The sequence below is a fragment of the Pelodiscus sinensis genome, chromosome 10 (genome assembly GCF_049634645.1).
Source record: "Pelodiscus sinensis isolate JC-2024 chromosome 10, ASM4963464v1, whole genome shotgun sequence".
Classification (NCBI taxonomy): domain Eukaryota; kingdom Metazoa; phylum Chordata; order Testudines; family Trionychidae; genus Pelodiscus; species Pelodiscus sinensis.
In genome coordinates, this window is record NC_134720.1 from 3,949,195 (window position 1) to 3,969,791 (window position 20,597).

Below are 20,597 nucleotides of genomic sequence, written 5' to 3' on the forward strand. Positions count from 1 at the left end.
GAGGCCACACGTTTAGGAGCACATATGTGGACTTTGTTAGGCTCCTACTGTGAAAATCTTAAGGCTTTATAGCATCAGCCTATGCTATTGCCAAAGTCCACGTACCCTGCAAGTAAGGTTGTCGTAAAGCCTGCAAAGCCAAGCCTCCTGGTTTCTGCAGTACTTCTGTATAACCAACTAGAAATAATACTGCAGCACTTTGGGTAAACTGAATTTGAAAAAAATTTGGTTTTAGCTATGAAAATAATCAGTATGTCATTGTGTCTTATTTGACTTTACATTCAAATCATTTTACATTGCCCCAAGTTATCATTTTTCCCATTGACCTGTATGTTAACAACTGCACCGTACAAACTGTCAGGGGGCAGCTGGAACTTTTGGCCTCAGAGAAGGAATCAGGAGTGGTTTGGGATTGTGTGGCTAGAACACCTGCTATTAACCAGCTTAATTGCTGATTTATCAACAATACAATATTGTGCTCTAAACGGTGATTAGGAGAACACTCCCCTGAAGAGGGGGAACCGCTCTCATCATCTCACACACTGTTTCAGGATGTCTGCATACAAATTCATCAATACATTCTTCACATTTGGAAAGTCTTCTTTACAATCACAACAGATAAATTTATGTAAACTTAAAATAATTCTGCAACAAATTCCACAGCCCACTGCAGCATATATTAGACCTCTATCTTTCTGTCTCGTGGATCCCTTAGGAATAAGCAGCCTGTTACAGAATGACTTTTTATGCACATCATCCATTTTTAACATGTGGACTGAGGTTTGATCCTATCAGAGTTTGCACTGCAGTATATTGCGGGATTTTCCTCTTAATAGTGGGTTATTTTCCACTAAGATAAAGGTTAGTTTTCTATTGGGAAAAATGGCTCTTTTCACTATGCAAAATATATCACAGAAGTTTGGATGCTTCTTTGCTCGGGATTCTCCAAAATATCTTTTGAACAACAGACCACATTTCTAGTTTACCCCACTGGATTTCATACTAATCCCATGGATTGAACAGACGCAAGTGTGTCAGAAAACAGAGTTATGTGGTCCTCAGTGAAATATGATACATCAGTTCCAATACTCATGATACATCTAACTCAAAGATGGTATAGAAGAGAACTGTCCAACTTATCAGTTACCTTTTCAAGTGTGTCCTGTCCCCACTGTCTGAGCTTGCCAAGGATGATGTGTCATAAGAGTGAGTGTCAATGTTATCAACATTTAATAGAGAGGGATCCTCAAGAATGAAAGACTCTTCTTCATCATCAGTCTGAAACAAAAGCAACAATTTGATAAACACGACAGACAAGACAGACTGGAAATGACTCATCTCTAATGGAGTTCTCGGGTCATGATTCCTTGCACTGAACATTCAGATCATCCAGGGGTAACCTGTTTTTCTTGGAATACCCATATTACTAGTATAGATCCCCACTGCTGGAATCTGACAGGGACTGATCCTCAGAAGATGCTGTGGTCAGAGTCTAGAATGTGCAGTCTATGTTCAAAGTGGAAATTAAGAAGTCAATTCTTAAAGGTAAATAAAGACTGGAACAGATTATTAAGGGATGTAGTAAATTCACAATCACTTGTAGCGCCTAGAATACACACCTGATGTGACCCAAACACCACACTATCAAACTGTATTTATCCATTTATAACATTTACCTGCACACCAAGTGTTCTGTGGCTATGTATTTTCTTCATAAGTATGCCCAATTGTGTATCTACCTACTTGTAAATATTTTCTAAATATACAAGTATTTAGAAAACATAGATCTTAGATATTAAATATGGCATCTTCTGAGTAGAAAACACACAACTGAAGTGTATCACAGTGTTCAGAGTTTACTTGGTGTGTGTATTTTGCCAACTGCAGAATAAACTAAATAATCCATTCTGACATCACCGTTTAGAGAGAATTTATTAATATGAACAATTCTGTCTAGTTTCAATATTTTGGAAGCCTGCCATATATGACAAAACACACTCACCTCATTTAATATGCTTTCCAATGTTGGAGGAGTATCAACCTGGGGAATATCAAACTCTTTATCGTCTATCTAAATAAAAAAAAAAAATTTAGCCTCTTTATTCAACCTTCCAAACGTACATTTTACAGGGACTCAAAATGTACTGTATTTAGCAATTTTCTGGAGATCGACTGGAGTATGATGTGCAGTAGAACTTCAAACAGCATCATAACAAACTGACTAGTCAATCACACACCTCAACTGGAATCAGACACACGTGATCAGGGAGTGGCCGAGACCAAAAAAAGGCAAATGCAGTACAGTACCATGTTAAACTACTTTAAAAAGGGGGGGGGGGGAGGAGCAACATTTTTCTTCTGCATAGTAAAGTTTCAGGACTGTATTAAAATCAATGTTAATTTGTAAGCTTTTGAAAGAACCATAACATACTATTCAGTTATGAACAACCTCCATTTCCAAGGTGTTTATAACTGAGGTTCTAATATAACTTCACATTCAGATGCCTTCAATGCACTCTAAATTGCTTTGCAGTGGTCTGAAGGGACAAGAAAACAATCCAGTGTGCCATACATACTGTAATGTTAGGCTGTTCAATTATTTGTTTGTTTCATTAACTCCTCAAACACCAATTACTTCGTAAACTAGAGGTTCTACTCTAGTGTTTCCAACTGAGATCAGGTCCCTGATGTGCTAGGTACTGGTCACACACATAGTAAGGAAGTTTACCTCCTTTACTGTGATATGCATATCCCTGGGGGCACTTGTGAGACATCTCTGGGAAAGCCAGCAGTTAATTTAGTTCAAGATGTACCAATGGGAACACAGATAGCAGAGATGCGGACACACAGAGCCCTCACCTCCAGTCAGTACAGTGGGGGTTGCGTTGCCCAGCAACTGTCCAGACTAAATGAGACGAGAACCTCCACAAGTGAGGGGGGTCCTGACTATGCTGGGCTACAAGTATCTGCCCCCACACGCGGCTGAGCGCAGGCAGGGCGCGGACAGGCTGTCGGTGAGCAGGCGGCGGGCCGATGGGCAGGAAGAGCCCAAGTTTCTGCGGCTGTGGCTGTGCTGCAGACTCGCGTCTTTCACCAGAGGCTCCAGCCGGAGACCCGCCCCTGCCCCCGGGACACAGCGCTCAGCAGAGCAGCGGCCGGCAGCCGCGGGGCGCAGACTGACCCAGGCCCGCAGGAGCCAACAGCGCGCGCGCTCAGGGGCCTCCCCCCCGGGCCGCGCCTCCAGCCGAGCGCCCCCCCCCCTCACCAGGTCGCCGCCCGACTCCAGCTCCCGGTCCAGCTCCGCGCCGCCCAGCTTCGGCAGCAGCACCTCCTGGCCCGGCAGCGGCCCCAGCTCCTCGCCGGGCCCCGGCAGGGGGGCGCCCGGCTCCGCGCCGCGGCTCTCGGGCTCCATCTCCAGGCCCGGCTCCCTCAGGCGCGCGCCGGGGGAGCAGCGCGGGACCCCGGCGGGCTCTAGCGCCTGAGGTGGGAGGCAGCGGCACGAGAGGCCGGGGAGGTGAGGCCACGCCCCGCCCTCACGCGTGAGGAAATATCGGCTCGTGGAGCAGCCGGGCTGAGGACCCCGCCACCGGCACTAGCCGAATGACCGCTCACTGCGCATGTGCGTCTCCAGCCAATCTCCTCTGAGGCCAGAGAGCAGCAGCTAGTCCGCCCCGCCCCCATTCATACACACTCGCTTCCACCATGCGCCCATGCACACCGCCCCTGCCGCTTCCGCCACGCCCCTTTCGCCCCGCCCCCATGCACACCGCCCCTGCCGCTTCCGCCACGCCCCCAAGCCCCGCCTGCGGCCGCACCACGCCCCCATTCGCGCCCTCTAGCCGCCCGCGTGCAACTGGCCTCTTGTGTGTGCAGCGTCCGTGCGGCCAGGGCAGGGCCTGCCGCACCCCGCGTGTCCGGGCAGGGCGCACCGCTGCTCCTCGCTCGCTGCCCCCCGTTGGCTGAGGGAGCCCGCAGGAGCTCGCTGGCTGCCTGATGCTTAGCTCAGGGCCTGCCCCGCGCCCGGCCTCAGACCTACTAACCCCGCTCTGAGCTCCGGCTCCTGGCTCTGCCCCCGCCCGTGGGGCCGGCCCGTTGACTTGGCCTGCAGACTGTAACTGGGTCTGACCTTGCTCCTTCTGCTAGGCCTGGCCGCTGCTCTGCGCACAGTCAGGCCACCCACCTGGCTGCTGGCAGTTGGGGCAGACCAAACTATCTGAGACAGGGCCCAGCCTGGCAGCGACTGCTGCTCCGTCCCAGGAAAAGAATTTCCCTGTTGGAGACAGCAGGTACCCTACAGCCCCTGCACATGAGCTAAATGCGTTGCAGGCTCAAAATACGGTGATACACAAACAGGCCAGGTTATGCTTAGCCTGTCTTCCCATGAGTCAGAGTCCCCTACCTGACAAGGAGCTTCAGGGGGTTGTTAGAGTGCTCTGGGAAGCAGTAGTATCCACAGCCCAGGGCTGTGGTTGGTCAGACACACTCAGAAACAGCAGGGCCCACACCCCAGGGCATCAGCTTATAAGACACATGGCACGGGAATGGGTAGTGCCCACACTTTGGAGCAGGGATTGGTCAAACATGTATTTGTGATGTTCTGCTTAGGACAAGTAGAACCATAAACCACTGTGTTACCCCTCTGACTTCATAAGTCAGCTCCCTGCCATACAAGTCTGTCCACATCACCAGAAAGCCCCTTCAGACTCTGTCTAAATCTTGCCTTGCAAGAAACGGTTAACCACAGTTTCTCAGAGATGTCTCCCTGCAATGTGCATTCCTTCTCACTAGACAGAAAATATTAAATCTGCTGCCTGTAATATAATAATAATAATATATGGAGATATACCATCTCATAGAACTGAAAGAGATGGTCATCTAGTCCAGTCCTCTGCCCTCATGGCAGGGCCAAGTACCATCCCTGACAGATTCGCCCCAGATCCCTAAATAGCCCCTCTCAAGGATTAGGAACTCACAACCCTGGGTTTAGCAGGCCAATGCTCAAACCACTAGGCTATCCCTCCCATAGCCCCAACCAAGAAAGAGCATACATCAGCCTAGATGCACATATCACTTTCACAAACCAGCACTAAAATGATTTATAGTAAAACCAAGAATGAGTTTATTAAGAACAGAAATTAAAATGATACATCTGAGATCTGACAGGTCTGATTGCAAGCCAAACTCATTTTCTAGCGACTACAACTTTATCCTAGAAAATTACAATACCCTTTCTCATGTATTTACCAGTATCTCTAGTCCTTCCACCCATGGGACTCAAGATTCACAGACTCAAGAGTTGCCTAAATCTCCTACGTGATGGATAACTAAGGGGTTCTCTTCCCTTTTTTTAAGTACCAGTGAACCTTTGAAATATATTCTTTGAAGTGTACACCCCAGAGAGTTTTTCTCCTCAGCTGGTATGCAGAATATGCCATGCTGTCCTTATCCTCTTACTAATTGGCCCTTTCTATTAGTTTGATCACTTTATTTTAGGCACAAATGTACTTTCACTGTCTCTAAAAAGGCCTCTGCTCCCCTTGGGAAGCCAGTGTTCTGGTCTCTCTTGGAAAACCTGGCTCTAAGTTGGAAGGAGACAGGGTTACCTTGGGTGATACTGAAGTGGCATGTGTCTCCACTCACAGTAATGTCAGCTAGTGCCTTTGATGCAAACATCTAGTAGGAGAGAGAGAGATCACGTTCTCACCCTCCTAGTACTACATACTGCTGTATGTCTTTGTTCACTCCCCTGTGCTAGGCCAAGCAGGGAAGCGGCTCAGAGTGAAAAGCTTTGGTTTGGTTTATTAAAGAATTCTCCAAGCGTGACCCTTTAGTTTGCTCTATCATGTCAAGACAAAGGGCCAGATCCTGAGCTGTGTAACAATCCTTTGCATAGTGCAGGGCTACTCAACTTTGGAAGCCTCAGGGCCCACAATGATACTCACAGCACATGCCGAGGGCCGCAACTTAAGTGTGGTTGCAGATACATGTAAATATATATGCAAATAGCTTCTTTCATACTAACAGGCATGAATACAAAGATTAAGGCAAGACTACAAAACGCATAGGCTGTTTAAGTCAGTTCTGCTGATATTAATAAAATGTAATAGTTACCCAATTTCCACCCATCTGACAGCACTTTTAATGAGCAATGACAGTCCAGGAATTTAACTACTAAAATGCATCTCAACAGAAGACCATATACTGACTACTTTTTTGTTGAGCCCTGTGTAAACCCAAACCGCATCGCGGGCCGCAAACAGATGGGCTGTGGGCCGCATGTGGCCCGTGGGCTGCATGTTGAGTAGCCCTGGCATAGTGTTTCTGTTGCCAGTGAGGAAAGTGGCATCTGGACCTCCATTGGTGTTAAGAACAGGGGGTGCCTGTCACAGAACTATTGACTCCACTCAACCACACTGGGCGGAGAGAGCTGTTGTGGACAGCGCTGTGCCGCTTAGAGAGAGCCAAGACGAGAAAAGGCTCTGAGAAATTTGAGAGACTACGCAGGTTTGACTCCACTGCCTCAGAGGCCTTCCAGAACTCTTGCACAGGCTGAGAGAAATAATCCAAAGTATACTGTGCGCCCCCCCCCCCCCCCAACAAAACAGCTGGAAATATCAGAGACTGAATTTTTCATTAATACTACTTCATAAACACATTAGTTTTCAGAGGGGGGAACAAATGCAGAACAGTATGCAGAAGCAGCATATTTACAAGACAAAACGGCATCTCTTTAAAATTCCTCTTTCACTTCAATAGCAATCCCAGAAGATTAGGGGCACATTAATCTACCAAGGAGGAAAAAAAAGATAATGTGCAGAAGAAAAGATTTAAACAGCTTTTAGCAACTTCAAACAGATCTGTACAACTAGTGTAAGATTAATTTCAGTTTTTACATCGCTGAACAAGGTGCAGTAGAATGAAAGTGTCTTACATTTTCACTGCTCTGTGCTTATTTATTTACTTTAAACGTATACAGCAATAGATAGTCAGAAATCTATCAGATTTCGTAAAAAGTAATTAAAAATCTAGATCTTTGTATGCTTCTGACTTTCTTTGCACTTGTGATACTCAGTTTAAGCTACTTGGACTTTCAAAAAGCCTTTGATAATGTCTTGTGAGGGACTTTAAGAAAACTAAGAAATCAAGGAGTGAGAGGCAAAATGCTAGCATAGGTCAGAAACTGGTTAAGCGACAGAGAATAGAAGGGATAAATGGATAATATTAAACATGGCCAGGGCTCGACAAATAGTGTAATCTACTCGCCCGTGGTGAGTAGATTACACCCCGGAAGAGCCGGCACCGAGCGATCTGCACATGCCCAAAACGATCTGCGCATGCACAGAGTACAGAACCGCACAGCAAAAAGATACATGGCAAAAAGATAAAGGGAGGCATAAGGCTTTGTACCAGCACCAGTCTAGATTAATATATTTAATCTGAATAATGTAGCAAAATTAGCAGATGATTCAATATTAGGCTTTTCTAGTCTTCACTGTGAAGAAGCAGAGGGAGGGACTCAGCCGAGCTATGGGAACACGCATCACTATGGCAGATGAAATTCAATGTTGACAAATAACGAGTAGTCCTGTGGCACCTTAGAGACTAACAAATATATAGGATCATGAGCTTTTGTGGGTAAAACTCACTTCATCAGATGAGTTGGAGTTCAAATAACAGAATCCAAGGTGTGTATATACCAGCAAAAGCAGTTACCTGTTAATTGTAGTACTCGTGTTAAAGAAGCTAATTAAGTGGGCTGGATGTGTTCCATTCATCGCTTGTTATGTGACAATGTGAATGTCAAAGGCAGGGGAAATGACGACAAATGCAGAGTGATGCACACTGCAGCGTAAATGACCTGTTTCCATTTAGGGAAAAGACATGGGCATCACCCTGAACAGTTTAATAAAGACCTTTGCTTCATGTCAAGCTGCAGTCAAATCATGTTAAAATGCATAAGGAGCTGAAAATAATAAAGAGACTATTTTAGTGTCGTGATATAGCTCGCTGGCACACCCTCACTTGGATACTGTGTGCCACTCTGATCACTCATCTGAACAAGAAGGTAGCAGGAGCTGGGGGCAAAATAGAAAGACTCTTTGGTTAAGAAAGGAGGCAAAGAGGAGGGGCTAGGAGAGAGGGTCACAGAGTAATGCAGGAGCAAAATAGATGAGGTGGCTTTGTTCATCCTCGCTTGTTACAATGGTGAGCTATTCAATGAAACTGAAGGAGAGCAAATCTATCACACATGGGTGTTCCTATTAGCCCTATAAATCATCTTTTGAATCCTACCCAGTCCCAGGCCATAAGAACATGCAGGTCAATGAGCTTCACATGTATGTAAAATGTAAAGTGGGATCTTAAGCTGTCATGCAACTGGGCATGCGCCTCCTGCCCATGTGTCAGGAGCACCCTTCCCCTTCGTAGGAGACTTGTCCATTACTGCTCTCTAGGGCAGGGGTGCAAAAATGTTCCCGGTGTACCCATCTCCCCCCCCCCCCCATTACTGCACAGCCCAGGCTTCCTCAGCAGCGGGGCTTGAGCTAAAGACAGAGCTGGGGTGGAACTGGGGACCGGGAGGAGCTGAGGGCAGAGAGGGAATGATGGCAGAGCTGGGCTGAGGGCAGAGTGGGGTGGAAGTGGAGCCGGCCTGGAGGCAAAGCAGGACTGGGGACTGAATGGGACTGAGGGAGAAGCCAAGCTGGGAATGAAGTGGGGCTGGTAAAGGCAACACTCCCTCCCTGCTCCCTCATCCCCCATGAGCTGGCCCAGCTTGGAAGCAGAGCAGGGGGCTGAACAGGGTTGGAGGCATAGTGAGGCAGGAGGTGAAGCAGAACTGGAAACATGGTGTTCCCGCCACACTTAAGACCAGCCATGTGGTCCCTGAATGCTCCTCCATGCCCCTCAAGGGGTGGAGCACCCCCACAACTTGGGAACCACTGCCAAAGGAAGCTCTAGAGGATTTCTTGCACTATCCTCTCAGATAGCTGATTCTAGCCACTGTCCCAGACAGAGAGACTAGCCTAGACACTGGATCCCGCCTGGGCCTTGGTGACATAGCAGCCTGTATGAAGTAGTATATGATGAAAAGAAAATCAACTGAGAAGATGTAAGAATAGGAAATTCTCTCATTGTTCGCGGTTCGGAAATTCATGGGCAGGACTCTAATGTCTGCAAAGAACATGTGTCGATGCTTTGCAGGAAAGGCTCAGAGCAGAGCAGCTGGGGGTTCGCCCCACCTTGGGAATACATTTGGAAAAGGCAAATATGGCCATTGTGACCTGCTTTACTTGTAACGTGACCTGTTTACTCGCTACAAAGACTCAGGGTTGGGGGGGTGACACGAGCCCATGCTCCGACCCATGGCAGTGGAGAGAGGGGAGGGGTAAGGAAAAGCCCACACTCTGACCCACTGCGGAGGCCGGGTTACGCTCTGGTATCCAGCAGCATCTCAAATCCCTGGGATTCTTCCCTGTAGAGGGAGTCATTCCTGTGCTCTGTGTGTGGCTGCCCCACTGTAGAAGAACTGCTTACCCTCCTCATCTTCCTATTCTTCTTCCTGAAAGACAGTGGCATCTCCTCCTTCCTTGAAGAGGGCTTCATCCTTAACCTAGCAGTGAGAACACACAATGAGCAGTGACCGCAGGGTTCACACCACACCTTAGTGACATACCACATTCCATACCCATACCAGTCATAAAGGCCCCAATGTGCATCCTTAATCCTTCTCTGCGTGACATCTGCACATATGGTTTTTTGGCTTTCTTCCTGCAATTTTGCTGGTTTATACAACTTTTTCTAAAGCTCACAGTCCTGCAGCAAACCCTCTTCCCATCTCTGCAGCCACCACCAGCCTGTCTCTAATCAGGGAATTTTGAAAGGGTCCAAGGTTGCATAATTGGCCATAGTATAAGGGCTCTACCATCAATCAAATGTTGCCCCCGCCCCGATCCCTCAGGCACTGCTCCCACTTGTTGGAAATCCCTCAACAGGGTTTTACTTCTGGGATCCAGATGGACACATGACCAGAAGCAAAGGGTGTCATATGACCTCCTAGAATTCCTCCCATTGCCTTGTACCAATCAGGATAGGTGTGGGCCACAGAGGACCACCCTGAGAGCAAAATTGACTGAACATGGCAGGTTCTGGGGCAGGTGACCTGCCCAGAAGAGGGTCGTGTGACCCCTCTGTAAGCTCCCCGTATCACTCCAGCTGTTAAAACTCACATTCTTGGAATCAGATGGCCTATTCCAGAGGAGGTGCTGTACTCTGATTGGTAGAGGAGGTAGAGGGAGGTCTGAGGGGTCACATGATCCTCTTCCAGGAGGGTCACCTTCCCCCAGAACCTGCCCTGTTTGGTCAAATCTGCTCTCAGGGTGGTCCTCTGCAGCCCAAACCCATTTGTAGAGGGCAATGGGAAGAATTCTTATAAGGGACTGATCACCAACCTCAGAATTATCCCCAATTGGTCAAATTTTCTTTTAGTGTGATCCTGTGGGACCATGACCCATCCTGATTGGTAGAAGGTGGAGAAAGGAATTCTTGTAAGGGTTGCATGACATCTCTTTGCTTCTGGTCATGTGTCTGTCTTGATCCTGAAAGTAATACCCACAGGGATGGGACTTCTGATGACAAGTGGGTGGGACCTGAGGATCAGGGGGCGGGGACAATGTCTGATTGATGGTAGGGCCCTTATAGTACTACTGTCTTAGAAGTTTCCAGGATGTAACATTCCTGTGCCTTTCAGACTGGTGCGAAAAAGGAAACTTTCAAAGGTTTAATTCTTTGTCTCTGTAGCTGCACCCAGTAGTCTTAGCAGCATCCACACTGTTCATTAGAGCACTCTAGCTCTAACACTGGCTGGAGGCTGTGCTCATGGAACTGTGAGAGTGAGAATACTCTCCACGCAGAATCCAGAGCCTTGAAACAGTGCACTGCAGACAAGACAGAACCACTACGTTATTACCGAGCCAGTGAAGGGAGGTTCCACATACCCAGAGACACGGGCTGCGGATTCGTGGGAGCTGGAACTGTTTTAACTGAGCAGAAAGTTTTAACTGCAAGGCAGAGGCAGCTGGGGCCAGTGCTGACCAGGAGAAACTTGGCATCTCCTGCACAGCTTCCTCAGAGAGTCGGCGCTGTCCATGGAGCAAGGGGACTTCACCCTGCTTATTGCGGAGGCCTCCAGACCACCCTGAGTCTCCTCTTCCCAAAAGCGCTACACTCCTTCCTATACTCTGCCCTGAGTCTGACACATCTTGCAGCGGTGATCAGCAGGGGCTAAATACAACTTTCAAGCCCCAGTTTAACCCTTTCTTGTCCTGCATGGGGTTTATACACTTCACCACAGATGTGCAAATAGGTTTAAAAACCCATCATGACCATGTCTGAAACTTTAATCTGTTCATCTCTAAGGCGCCACAGTACTCCTGTGTATCTCCTTTGAGATACAGACTAGTATGGCTTCCCCTCTGAAACTTCAGTCTTACTCTGTGTTTTGGAGCCCAACTCCAGAGATGGCTTCTGGAGGGTGGAGAACTGAAGGACATTAGGGGGAGTGTGCTTTCAATACCCTCAGCAAGGGTAGATAATGCTTGTGTGTGCTCTCTGCCAGAGACAGCTTGAGGAGGAGGAAGAGAACTTTTCGTGTGACAACCTGCATGCATTTAGATAGGCAGAGCCTTGCTTACCAGCACGCGTTCTGCTCCTTGTTCTAAAACCTTCCTTTCTGCCTCCAGCTGGTCCCGGATTGTTTTCTGCAACAGTGGTGCATTGGCTCCTCTTATAACTGCTACTAATTCTCCTCCCTGGAAGGCAATCAGTCAGATGATATGCTTCCCAATGACAGTGACGTGTATTTTTATTAGTGCCCTCCCACTAGAGCACTTTGAATGCTTTATTTTTATTTATTGTGGCAGAATCCAGGTTTAATTTAGGGACTGGCAAAGAATACCTCCCCCCAAACTGAACAGGAAGTGGTAGGTGAAAACAGTTAGTTATTTAGAAGCTTGAGCATAGAGTTATTCATGTTAGCAGAGAAAGGCTGAATCAGAAAAAACTCCACTCGTCACTTGACATACTGACGTTCATGTGAGGAGCTCCCTAGAACTTGCGAGCTGCATGGGAGATACATTGCATCCAGCCAGATCCCCTTCTATTTGCTAAGGCGGTGAGTAGGAGGGGGAGAGGTGGTCCCTGACTAGAACAAGGGGAGATGATGTAACAACTCTAATAAGTGAAAGGGCCCTGCAAGACTTCCCTTGAACTCACAACAGCACAGGTAACCCAGTGGCCAGTCTCAAGACAGAAGCTATTGCACTTCTGTCCCATGATCTGAGAGGTACAAGACTCTTTCCTGCCTGCAGTGTATAGGAATCAGGCAGTATCCCTTTAAATGGCTTGTGACTATTTAGCACTTCTAAGGTAGCTTTATTTAATAACACAATGCTGAGTACACCTGTAATTGAATTTGAATTTCCATCCAGAGTTTGACAAAAATCATAAGTAAAACATTAATCATCTAGTAATAAAAATGCATCATTCACTATTGTCTAACATAATAAAAATGGGAAAATTAAGAGGTTGAATAAATGTAAATTAAGCTATATAATTGTTGAAATCATATTTATATAGTGAATCTGCCTGGCTAGCAAAAAGAAGTGTCAAACTTAGTGTAAAGGCTGTACGTATTTGCAAGTCAGCATGTTTGACTTGTCACAAACCAAGGAGAATCAACCTTTCTCTAGAAAAATAATTAAAAAGTACAAATGCAAAACACAATTAAATAGATTTTTCTAGGCGAGGTTTGCTGCATGTGGATTCAAATCAGGATTCAAATCTGGGATATAAAGTTTTTTGCTTTAAATCAATCCTCATTGTGGGAAAGCCCAGTCAGCTGCCTTCCTCTTGGGCATGGTTGGGAGGTCCTGAGTAACCCCTTCCCACTCCAGACAGAGTTTTCTCAGCTCTAGGCCATGCAGGAATCCTGCCTTAGAGCTCTTTCCTACAGCCGCAGGAAATGAAGGCAGATCCCGATTCCCTCAGGGTGAGCCATTCAGCCTATGGGAATAGGGAAAATTTCTGTTCCGTTAACATGTGGGTATTCAACACCATGCTGCAGTTTGCCATCATCTGCACATGCTTTCCATGTGCCCATCACCACTCATTTCTCCTCAGCTACTCAGATTGCCCAACACTAGGGAGACAAAGGAAGGGTCTTAGCACTGCTCAAATGACATCTTTTAAATACACGTCAGTAGCCTCTGAGCACACATTCTCATGATATAATCCCTGCCTATTGGCAGATGACAAAGGGTACCTGCAGTCCTAGTTCCTGACCCCTGTTATCTATCCTCATTTAGTGCCAGAGAACAGACTGTGTTCTGGGCCCTCAGCATGGCTGTAGCTACAGGTCAGTAAGATGCTCTATGCTAGGATTGCTGCCATCTATGGAATGAACTAAGAGAGGAGGGAAGCAGTTTGTTTGCTGGGAGCAGCGTGGATAGCAATGGATGGAAGGCCCTGAGCGACAAAGACAAGGGGAAGCAGGTGCTCCAAGTTTTTCTCTCATTAGGCACAGACAAGGGGACACCTGGAGACTGAAGGACAAAGGTCCCCGTTTCTCAACTGTGTGAGATTTTAAGACACACAGTTCATAAGTGGCCTGTAGGGCTCATTGCACAGGGTATCATGAAATCCAGGATTCAAAAATGATATTCAGTTGGAGAATGCACTATCCAGTTACATTAATGAGGGTGTATTTCAAGGCTGTCCTTAGGGGGCTGCATAGGACACCAAAACGTCTAAGAGGTGTGGATGATCCATAGAGGGGCCCTATGTAGCAGGGAGGCACACTGAGGGCTGCAGGGACAGGAGCTGTGAAGGCCAGGGTTAGAGAGCTTCAGGGTCAGTGTTCAAAAGATTAAAACTGATTGGATACAATGATGCCCTTGTGCCCAGATAGTGGGTACATTATAAATACCTAGACAGACTCAGAAAATAAAATGACTATCATGCATGGCAGCTTTTGGGATACATTTATCAGGGTGCATTCAGGACAAGACTTTGTAACCAAACTGATTAGCAAAGTGAATGAAAGAGGTGGTATACAGATCCAGGAGCTGGAGATCAAAAACACAAATATACATCTTTGGAAGAAAATTATTGTTTCATCATACGGTTTATTAATATGTCCAATTTTAAAATATTTTAACTTACTGCATAAAACAGAAAGGTAGGTTCACATTTTCCTCTGTATTTTTCTAGAGCATCTATGGAGTCTACTTCAGCCTAAATAAAATGTAAAACAAATAATTTGGTTATTTCAACATTTTACATTGGAGAAAAGTAAACTTTAAAAAAAGTGTTGAAAAATATTTTTGCCCTATTATTCTGAGCATTTGGGAAAGATTTTAACATATGTTTAATGAATAAGTCCATGTTGATTAGTATTACTTATAATTCCAAATATGATAAAATACATAACACCAAAAGCCCATTAGTAAGAATTAAAGGTGCATTGAGATGAATTATCCATTTCCTCATGCATACGAAAAGTGTTTGTGCACAGTGGAAACAGTTTGTGCACAGATTCTGACATATTCATGACCTTATTCCCAAGTGCCTGAGTTTGTAAATGATATGACAGAGATATATCTTGTCACTTGACAACCTTAATTAGCTTCTAAAAGGAAGATTTTATGTTTGGACTGTACTTAGTCTGTTGGAATTCATATCTACAAGGGGCTGAGTTAAGGTTGCACAGACATCCTTAACTTTAGCCCCTCTCAACTTATGAGTGCTTCACTTTGCAAATATAGTGTCCCTACAGCACAGCTCTATGTCTATAATATGGAAGGCATGGCAAAAATGATGTAATATTGGGTACTGATTCTTAAATTCTAAAAAATGTAGTCTCTTCCACTGCAAGCTGAGTTCAAACTCAGATACATATTTTCCTCACTGATGATGATGATATTGTTATTTCTTGCTATAGGTTCAGATTTGAGATGTTCAGTATTGTATAATGCTATTTTAATACATTCATAAAGAAAGTGTGGGATTTAAAAAAATCTCTGTTTGGTTTAATAAAAACCAAACAGAACAGTAACAGGTCTGGTCTTGCAACTTGTATCCATGTAAGCTTCCCCATCCTCCTATTACAAGCCCAGAAAGGAAGTGGGACTACATGCATGCCTAAGAACTCCTGACTTGTGGATACCTTTGCTACCTATTGCCAGGACAAGTGGCTTCGGCATTTCCTTGTCTGTTGATTCCGAGAGTGCTGTGATACTCAGAATAGCATCTGCATCAAATGTTACCTCTTACCACGGCAAAATGAAGGAGGCCATCACCAAGCTCATTCCTTATTTTTCTGAAAAGGCTCACGACTGTTCTACATGGACCACACCAGCCTTGATACACGTCAACAACTGCCCAAAGGAGAAGCTGTGTCAGTCGGGTTACACAGTGGCAGCACTGGGACAGCTGAGAAACACTGAGCCCACGCACAAACAAATAACCTGGTTGCTGCTGCTTCTAGCTCCATTTGGACTGTACTAATTTCAGATTATGTAGGGTCACTTATGCAATGAAAGGAGGAAATTTCCAAATGCAGCTGTCTTGGAAGCAAAGTCCCTCAATTCACTTTCAGTCTAGAAGTGAGAGTCAGGCGGTCCACACAGATAAATTATAAATGGCTGCTTTTTGTTGGGTCAAATATTGTCTCTTATCCAGAGCATCACAACCAGAACAAGAAAGACAAAAACAAAACACAGAAAAGCAGGGGAGAGTAGTGGCACGGGAAGAACAAGAGTGTTACCCAAAAAGATGCTGATATGTCAGATAAGGGCCATGAGTTGGTAACGGACGGAAGGTGAGCTAAGAGACAAACTTTAATTGCTTCAAAGCTAGTCTGTAACTGGAAAAACTTAAAAAACAATGAATAGTCCTGCAGCATCTTAGAGACTAACAAAACACGTAGATGGTATCATGAGCTTTCGTGGGCACAACCCACTTCTTTAATTGTTTGGTTAGTTCCTGTTTCTTAAAAATAGAATTTGACAAATGGGATGTGAATACCAAAGTGCTCTGTTTATTTGCTTTATGTATGTTGTGCAATTAGACCTCTGAGAAATCTTGTGTAAAACAGACACACTTTCAGAACATTATTAATCTATAGCGCACACACAGACATTCAGTTCACTCAATGCGTGTAGATTCTGTAAGAAAAACAGCTCTAATTTAAGAAAAGCAAAATGCAAGTGATCTGAAATGTTTGCTCAGTCCTTACCAATCAGTCCTCTGAAACCCAACATTTCCTCCCAATGCTCCTGGTTATTGACAGCAACCTGTGATAAAATTAAAAACATATATGCAGAGAGAGAGAGAGAGAGAGAGAATATGAAGTATAATAGCAAATCGAATCAATATGCAATAACTCTTTATTTGATCACAAAACAATGTCACTTTTATATTTAAACGAATCTCAGCAGGTGAAAGAAAGGTTCCGACTACAGTACTCAGTATCAGAGAAACTCCTACAATACCATGTAGTGGGAAAACAAATTCCGGCACTGGGCCGAATGAGGGCGTTCTAACCTTTTTCCTAGCATGCAGAGCTGGATCAAAGCAAAGCCACATGAGGTCCCAACTTCTAGAGTCATACAGCTCTTCAGAATCTTAGCTTTTATTTTCCCCAAAGTCAGTCTCTAGTCCTTGGCTTTGGGAAGAAAAACTTGAAAATTTGCCCCTCGTGTGAGCAATCCAGCAACATCTGCTTGAGCCTGCAGAAAGCCTGAGACAACTGCTCATTGGTTAGCTGGAAAGATGCTTGCCAGTAGAAACAGCAGCCCCAGTGCAGGGGCAAGCTGCTTTCAGGGGCTTTGTAAAATAGTGTGTGCTTGGTTGTCATTAGGGTTTGAAGCTAATGGGAATAGGACCCTTGTCTCTCTGAGATGGCAGCAGGACTGCAACCAGTGTCTCTACAAGAGGGAAGGTAATCGGGCTGGGTTCTGCCATGATATGGCCCAGCTAGTGGACAATCTACCCTCCCAGTCACAACTGTCCCTTCCTCTCTTCCCTTACCTGGTCACAGAAAACTCTGTGGCAATAACAGCTGCTAATTGTGTGAAAAGTCCAGTGCTTACAAGTGTTCTTTCTGCAGGTTAGCAGCTGGACATTTGGCAAAACCAGCACCAGGTGATCACCCAGCTTTCTGCAGGCCATGTGGACCACAATTCAAGAACCCCTGAGCAAGAAGAGAGCTCGTGGGGTAAGTGTATCTGGCAGACACCAGTGCAATGTGTTATTTCCCCTAGAGAAGCATGAAATCAGCAATAAGGGTCTGTATTATAGTGTGATTGTGAGCAATGTAATAGGTATCATGTTACTGTACACAGGCCCACCAACAGGGTGAGGCAAAAGGGGTAATTGCCCCAAACCGGCAATTCTAAAGGGCCTGGGGCTCCCAGATGCCACCACAGCTACCAGAATTGCTGCAGGAGACCCACACTGTGCACTCCGGCTGGCTCTGTGGGCTGCTGGGGGGAGGTGCTGCACCGTCTCGGTAGCTCTGTGGGTTGGCTGCCCCCACTCAAACCCTTTAGCCCGATGCCCCACCCTTTCTGGGAGCATGGCAATCCTGTCAGCTCCCCTGACTGTACATACTGTATAGGACTTCTAGAAAGGTAGAGTCTATCAGCGTAAGTGGTGAAGACAGTGTTGGGGTAAGATGTGTTGAAGGAAGATACTCTACCCGGACACTTGGCTTTTATGGGTTTGGGTGGATGTTCCTTTTACACAAGCTAACAGGGTGTTGCTTGCTTGTTTGATAGGAAATGCTTGGTTTGTGAGGCAGATACTGGGACTGGGAGCCAATATGAGGGAACAGAGATGGGGATACCAACTGGAGGGTTACTGGGACTGGCTGGGCAAAGACACTGGTGCAGGAAGGTGAAGTGGGGTGGGGTAGAGAGGAGAGACTGGGACTTGGATGAGAAATCCAAAGGCATAAACTAAGTCTGGCTGGGCAAGATTGAGAGTAGATTGAGGAAACAGAACTGGGAAAAGGGGAAGGAAGAGAGAAGACAGGGAAAGTTTGGAGGGGGTGGGTAGAAGTGATCAGGCTTGAGTGGAATAGAGGAAGAAGGGCTGTGACCGCTAGCGCACATTACCTGCCAGAAATTGGAACAGAACGAAGATTCCTGAAGCTCACTACTCCTTTCATGACTAACTCCAGTAAGAGAACAAAAGCCTAATAATTTACCCTTACTAGGTAGCACGTTATTTCTTCAGCAACAGTGGTACAAATCAGAGCTGTGCAGCAGCAGGTCTCAGTCTCAAACCCTAATGACAATCAAGAACACGCTATTTTACAAAGCCCCTGAAAGCAGCTTGCTCCTGGACTGGGGCTGCTATTTCCACGGGCAACATCTTCCTAGCCAAACACCATCACTGAATAATGTATCCCTTTTATTCGGGTGGTTGTCTTGTAAGTTAAGTAGAAATGATCAGATTTTGAGGAAAAGGGCTGCAAGACTTCAGGAGAAAAACAGGGTGCAACCTTTAAAGATGGGATATTCACAAATTCATAACTTCTAAGGCCAGAAGTGAGCAATCATTAGTCTGACCTCCTGTACAACACAGGACATAGAACTGACCCACAATCATTCCTAGAGCATATGTTTAGAAACATATCCAGTCTTGACTGAAAAACTGCCAGTGATGCAGAATCTGCTGCTAGCCTTGGTATATTGTGCCAGTTGTTACTCTGACCATTAAAAAAATACGCTTATTTCCAGTCTGAATTTGTCTAGCTTCAACTTCCAGACACTGGATTGTGTTAGATCTTTCTCTACTAGATTGAAGATCCCATTATTAAATATTTGTTCCCCATCTAGATACTTATAGACTAGCCAAGTCACCCCTTTAACCTTCTCTTTATAGAGTTTAATCTTAGACTCAGAAGATTATGGTTGGAAGAGGCCTCAGGAGTTGAGTCCAAGTCCCTGCCCAAAGCAGGACCAGCCCCAAATAAATCATCCCAGCCAGGGCTTTGTCAAGACGGGCCTTAAAAACCTCTAGGGATGGAGATTCCACCCCCTCCCTTGGTAACCCATCCCAGTGCTTCCCTACCCTCCTAGGAAAATAGTTTTTTCTAATATCCAGCCCACACTTCCCCCACTGAAACTTGAGACCATTGCTCCTTGTGCTGTCATCTGTCACCACTGACAACAGCCTCTCTCCAGCCTCTTTGGAGCCTCCCTTTAGACAGTTGAAGGCTGCTCTCAAATCCCCCCTCACTCTTCTCTTCTGATGACTACATAAGTCCAGTTCCTTCAGTCTCTGACCATAGGTCTAGTTCTCCAGTCCCAAATAGATTGAGCTCTCTGAGTCTGTCTCTTTAAGGCATGTTTTCTAATCCTTTCATCGTTCTTTTGGCTCTTCTCTGAACCCACCTCAATTTATCAACAGCTTCCTTGAATTGTGGGCACCAGAAATTGTCACAGTATTCCAGTAGCTGGATACAGAGGTACAATAACCTCTGCTCCTACTTAAGTTTCTCCCATTCACGCAGCCCAAGATTGCATCAGTGCTCTTGGCCAGCATCACACTGGGAGTTCATGTTCAGCTGACTAGCCACCAAATCCTTTTCAGAATCACTGCTTCCCGGAATAGCATCCCCCCATCCTGCAAGAGTGGCCTATATTCTTTGTTTAAAAAGTGTACATTTGCATTTAGCCATATTAAAAAATACTTGGTTGTGCCCAGTTTACCAAGTGATCCAGATTGCTCTATATCCATGACTTTTCCTCATCACTATTTACTTCTCCTCCAAATGATGCTGTCTGCAAACTTTATCAGAGATAATTTCATGTCTTCTTCCAGGTCATTGACAAAAATGTGAAAGAGTGTAGGGGAAAAAACTGATCCCTGTGGGACCACAGGGATCCCACACAGCACATGTATGAATTTTGAATTTCGTGGGCATTATTAGTTTTCATGCAAAAGGAATACAGACTTTAGTGCGATGCCAGGCTAGATTTATGTAAGCATGATTTTAAAAATTCACATACTTTTCTAAGAGTTTCTTTTGCTTTTAATTGTATAAAGCAAGTCACTGTTTCACTTCAGTAACGTTAAAGACCTGTCAAAGCAAATTCCCTATTCCACTTTTACCCTAGATCCACCATTAGGGCCTCAGTGATATCACCAGAACATAATACTTGACTTCTCTCTTTGGCCAGTGGGTGGCAGGATTTATACTGGGATCAACCTCCCTGCCTCAGTATAGATCATGCTGTTAGAGATTCAGTTTTAAATGTTGTTCTTAAGATTGTGTTTCTAGAGATGCTCAATAAAGGGGCTGCCTTCACTGTGGCTAGATCCACATAGGTATTCACTGACTATGACCAATTCACCTCTTAACCTTTTCTTTCATCAGTTCAGTACACTGAGCTCTTCCAGTCTCTCAGCATCAGGCAGATTTTCCAGGCCTATATCTTTTCTTTCTACCCTCTCAAATCCTCCAACAACTTTTCTAGTGTAGACACCAAAGCAATGTGGAATATTCCAGCAATGGTCTGTTTATATCACGT

At 45.5% G+C, this 20,597-nt stretch overlaps 1 protein-coding gene across 4 annotated transcripts in view; it reads right to left on the reverse strand.

The window, feature by feature from the left end:
* The window catches only part of VPS8 (VPS8 subunit of CORVET complex), a 167,233-nt gene extending 150,884 nt beyond the window's left edge, over positions 1–16,349 (reverse strand). For 2 of the 4 annotated variants that reach the window (XR_012906179.1, XM_075937359.1), the window contains exons 1-3: positions 3,266–3,615; positions 2,003–2,071; positions 1,148–1,278 (exon numbers count right to left, since the gene is read on the reverse strand). Coding sequence is in view for 3 of the 4 variants with exons in the window: in XM_075937359.1 (XP_075793474.1) it covers positions 1,148–1,278; positions 2,003–2,071; positions 3,266–3,412 (347 nt within the window). In the remaining variant the exon portion in view is untranslated. Of the gene's footprint in view, positions 1–1,147; positions 1,279–2,002; positions 2,072–3,265; positions 3,622–9,534; positions 9,611–11,690; positions 11,808–14,217; positions 14,290–16,291 lie in introns of those variants that run through there. The other 2 variants (XM_075937360.1, XM_075937361.1) reach the window with 2 other exon arrangements.
* Positions 16,350–20,597: the final 4,248 nt, after the last annotated feature.